General features: G+C 35.2%; 1 protein-coding gene across 1 annotated transcript; it reads right to left on the bottom strand.

The window, feature by feature from the left end:
* Positions 1–1,273: 1,273 nt before the first annotated feature.
* On the bottom strand, positions 1,274–2,531 carry LOC108376506 (uncharacterized; the record flags this gene model as incomplete). Its single annotated transcript, XM_017632731.1, has 2 exons — positions 1,274–1,598; positions 2,358–2,531. Coding segments are annotated over 2 exons (266 nt in total), but the record flags the coding sequence as incomplete, so codon positions are not given.
* Between the last annotated feature and the right edge of the window lie 1,953 nt (positions 2,532–4,484).

Below are 4,484 nucleotides of genomic sequence, written 5' to 3'. Positions count from 1 at the left end.
GGCCAATTCTGCTTGAATACTATGAGGCTAGTCACAACCTGACCTGAACGCTGACCTATTTCGCAGCTCACAATTGTATCCATACGTGGCAATCAAATCCCAAAAGGATTTTCCTCCATCTCATCACAATTTTTGGAGAAACCGAAATATGTATTCACGAGTAACCTAAATATGGACGTTTCTCAACGTTATGATTTTAGTTTAATTTGGTATCTAGAATTACTCACAGATTTTTCCCGTTGGACGATAGGAGAATTACCTTCCCGCCTATGGATGGAAGTCTAAATTGGGGTATCTTATTCTTATTAGTAAACAGTAACAACTCAGTTTTGCTTGAATTTACGTTAAGGCCGCTGCCTTTAACCCACGTGTGTAGTCTACCCAGTGCCTTTTCTAGAATTTCACTTACAGTAGAAATAAAAGGTACCGTGACTGCTATCACTACATTGTCACCATACGTCACTACTTTAACTCCTCCTTTATTGAGTTCTAGCAGTACAGTGGTTAGTGCTACTACCCACAACAGTGGGGAGAGTACACCACCCTGAGGGGTACCTCTACGCACATATTTAGTTATTAGACTATTTCCTCTTTTCGCCTGGATAATTCTGTTTTCCAGCATGGAGCGTACCCAACCAACCACACCGCCGCCAACACCAACCCCCACGACAAATAGGTAGTGAGTGTCGATCCTTTTCTCGCGGGTCTTTTCCAAGATTTGGCATATTGAGAGTACCTGGTCTATGGTAGATTTGCCAGGCCAAAAGCCACACTGATAAGGCCCAATCAGTTCATTGACGGTGGGCTTCGGTCTTTCACACAATACGCACGATAAGACCTTGTAACCTATGCTTAGAAGGCTGATCCCGCTGTAGTTGTCATAGTCAGGCGGTGGAACATCGTCTCATCCTAAGAACAATGGATGATCATGACGATTTTAATTTTTGTTATAATAAGCATTACTTATACATATACATATGTAGGCAGATAAAACTTTATGACTACATAAAAAATAGCATCAACGACTTTAAATGGAATTTATATTTTTTACACTCTTAACATTATGCGTATATGTATGTAGGTATGTATGTATGTAAGTACAAATATATATAAACCAAGCGATAAAGAGCATTTAAGTAAATCAAGTTACATTTATGATAAATTTTAAGAGGCACTCTATGTAGTGATGCAAATACATACGTATGTACATTTATAAAATTAGTGTTAGTCATATTATGATATACAAATGTATGTATGTGGCTTGAGTTGTGGATTCAATAAAATACGTCTAAAGGCTTAAATTTGTGGAAAAATAACTAATTGAAGATAACTTCCGATATGCATAAAACTCACAATTCTTTTTTTTTCTAATGCTACATAATTTTTATGAATTTCTGTTTTTACAAATACGAACTAAAAATGTATAATGTTAATTGACAATACATTTATTATGACTAAGCATAATCACGCACCGGTGATAAACAGATGCGCTTGCTGTTGATATATTTAAAAATGCGGCTTCATCCGTGCGTAGACAATGAATGGCGCTACAGTTGACAGTAGGGACAACAAAATATTTGCCATTATTTGTAGTGAAGCTATGGAAGATAAAATATTATTGATAAATAGAATATTGGAAGATCTAAAAATATTCAATGAATAGGTACATATCGTTACTCAAGGTGAAAAGGTGCTAAGTCCATTTTTTGAAATTGTTCAGTTGAGACGAAAAACCGTCTTAACTGTGTATTATCTGGCATTTCGCATCGAAAATTCAAAATTGGAAAAAGGGGTTTTAGCATCTTTTTACCATTATGTGGCGATATATACATGGTGGTGCAAAAGGAATGTCATAATGTGAATTATGAAGTCTATTTAAAAGTTAATTTGAAGATTTAAAATTTATGAAATTAAGGTAAATAAAATTATAGTTTAAATAACTAAAACCTCTCTATCGGCCTACAATATATGTAGATGTCAAAGAACAATGACTTTTGACTAAATTTGTAAAAATTAAGACACATTCACATTATGAAATTATTTTTGCGCCACCTTGAATATGTATATCGTCGTTTAAAGTACAAAACCGCGTATCAACAAAATGCAAAACCGCGTATGAGAGGTTGCATAAATTATTTTCCAGAGAGCAAAAACACTCATATTTCAAAATGGTTCTCTTTTTTATAAAGCAAACGCATTTCTGGCTAGTATATTTCAGGACGAATGGATAAGGATTGAGCCAGGATCTTGTGTGAATAAATCCAGTTTTTGGCAGCCATTGTCAGTTACGCGGTTTTGCAGAATGACGATACGCGGTTTTGTACTTTAAACGAAGATATATAAAATCTCTTACTTACCGCCACTGCAAATATCCTTCAAAACATCTTCGAAATATCCATTTTCATTGTCGCAGAGGCAAATCTTAGTTTTGGAAATGAATTTAGCCACACCAATTGTGCGATTGACACTTTCAAAATGACAAACCAAACCATCTTCACACTCGTTGCTGCTGGTGCATTTGTGGCGCAAACCTGGAAATACAAATACAAGAAAAAAATTTTACCAGCGAATGATGTGTCAAAAGACTTTGTGAGAACGGAAAAATATTTTTTTTTTTATTTATATATACATAACATGAACTGTACGATGACAAGTTAATAAATGACTTAACTGATTACTTTGAGACGCAAGTTACCAAAAGGGTTTTTCAATAAGCATGGGTCGATGTTGAACTATTTTTTTTTTTTTTATTTACGAGGCTTAAATTCACTGGGTTGTGTTGAATTGAATAGCATCGGTGTCTTGCGTCTTATCGGCATAAAGCAGCGACTGCAGAAAACTCTACAAAAAACGGTTTGCTGGGTCAAATTGCACGATCTTGTAGACTACATCGCAGAATATTGTTGTTTACCCCGGTGGGCGAGCATCTAACCCCGATCTGCATTAAAGAGAGACTCTTCAACATCTCCCGCACAGTGGTACAATCCCAAGTATTTTTTTTTGGAAAAAATTAGAAATAATCGGCGCAGAAGCTCTATTTTCCATATGTAATATTTATGGACACAAATCAAGAAAAAAACGAAAAATTGGCGTAATCGATTTATTTTAAAATATACCAACCGTATTAACCTAATCTCAGAAACCTCTTAAAAATACCATAAAAATCACACCAATGAATGTATGATTCCAAATTTGGTCCATATATTTTTAATAATATTATGTGTGAATCTCCAAAAATTAGGCGTAATCGGTTTATTTCAAAGCATGCAAACCTAACCTCAAAACGCATTAAAAGAGCCGTACAATGCGGACGGCTGAATATATCGTTTCGAAGTTTGACCTATGTTAGTAATAATATTATAACTAAACTCCCAAAAAACGAGAGTAAAGGTTTTATTTTAACACATACCTCCAATGGAAACTTAACACCAGAAGCGCCTAAAAAATAACATAAATGCCATCCCTACTATATGAGGTTAAGTTAAAAATCGCAAATACGCGCCAATTGTTTTTTCAGAAATCGATAGAAAATGTTCCGGTCTTACATTCTTTCACAGATAAGAATGCGAAGGAAGAAAAAGGAAATACAACTTTTGTCCATCAAAAATGTCAAAAACTTAGTATTTATATATTGTCATTTTTGTCTGCTTATATTTATTAAAATATTTCATTGATTGCCCCGATTTTTTGTTTTTTAGTTTTGTCTAAATAGCAAGTGTTTATTCACATGAACATACAAGGAAGAGATCTTTGGATCAACCGTCGGAAAATTCAGTATTCACGAAGAAACGGACTAAGGCTGACCGACTTCACCATGGCCCGAAATATGATTGTATGTAGTACTAGGTTCCAGCACAAAAATTTCCATCGACTGTCTCCACCTCAAAATTCGAAAAGTCTAATGTATCATTTTGTGATAGATGCAAGGCATGCTTTCAGTGTTTTGGACGTACATACACTCCGAGGGCCAAACATCAACTCGGGCCAATTGTAGTCAAAATGCGCACCTGCCTCTGTGCAGTAAGAAAAGTGTGTCCAACAAAGCAACGAACCAACTATCGCGGCCTCATGTTACTTATTATAAGTCGCAAGGTCTTATTCAGCGTATTATGTGATAGACTGAAGCCGACTATTAACGAAGTCATTAGGCCTTATCAATGTGGCTTTAGATACCACACGAGGTTTAAGACAACTGACTCCCTTTCGCTTCATTTCTTTAATCTAATGTAGAAAAGTGCGTTTACAAAATCAAGGTGCAAAAAAACTAGTAGATGAAACAAATAATTAAAATCATCTTGAACCTATTCTGCTGAACCGGAGTGTATAGTACCTAATTTTGTAATATTATGAGACAGCATCTTATGACTATGTACGTACGTATGTAGTCACTTCATTTCACTTGTCCACTCATATTTGCAACAGAAGGCAGCACTCTTTAACATCTAAGCAAATAACTGAAACTGTCAATAACAAAGTAAATAGAA

This window comes from Rhagoletis zephyria, unplaced genomic scaffold, assembly GCF_001687245.7.
Source record: "Rhagoletis zephyria isolate East Lansing unplaced genomic scaffold, Rhagoletis_zephyria_1.1 Rzeph_scaffold_10565, whole genome shotgun sequence".
NCBI lineage: Eukaryota > Metazoa > Arthropoda > Insecta > Diptera > Tephritidae > Rhagoletis > Rhagoletis zephyria.
Note: the sequence above shows the minus strand (reverse complement) of the source record. Positions and strands in the feature narration are given on the sequence as shown.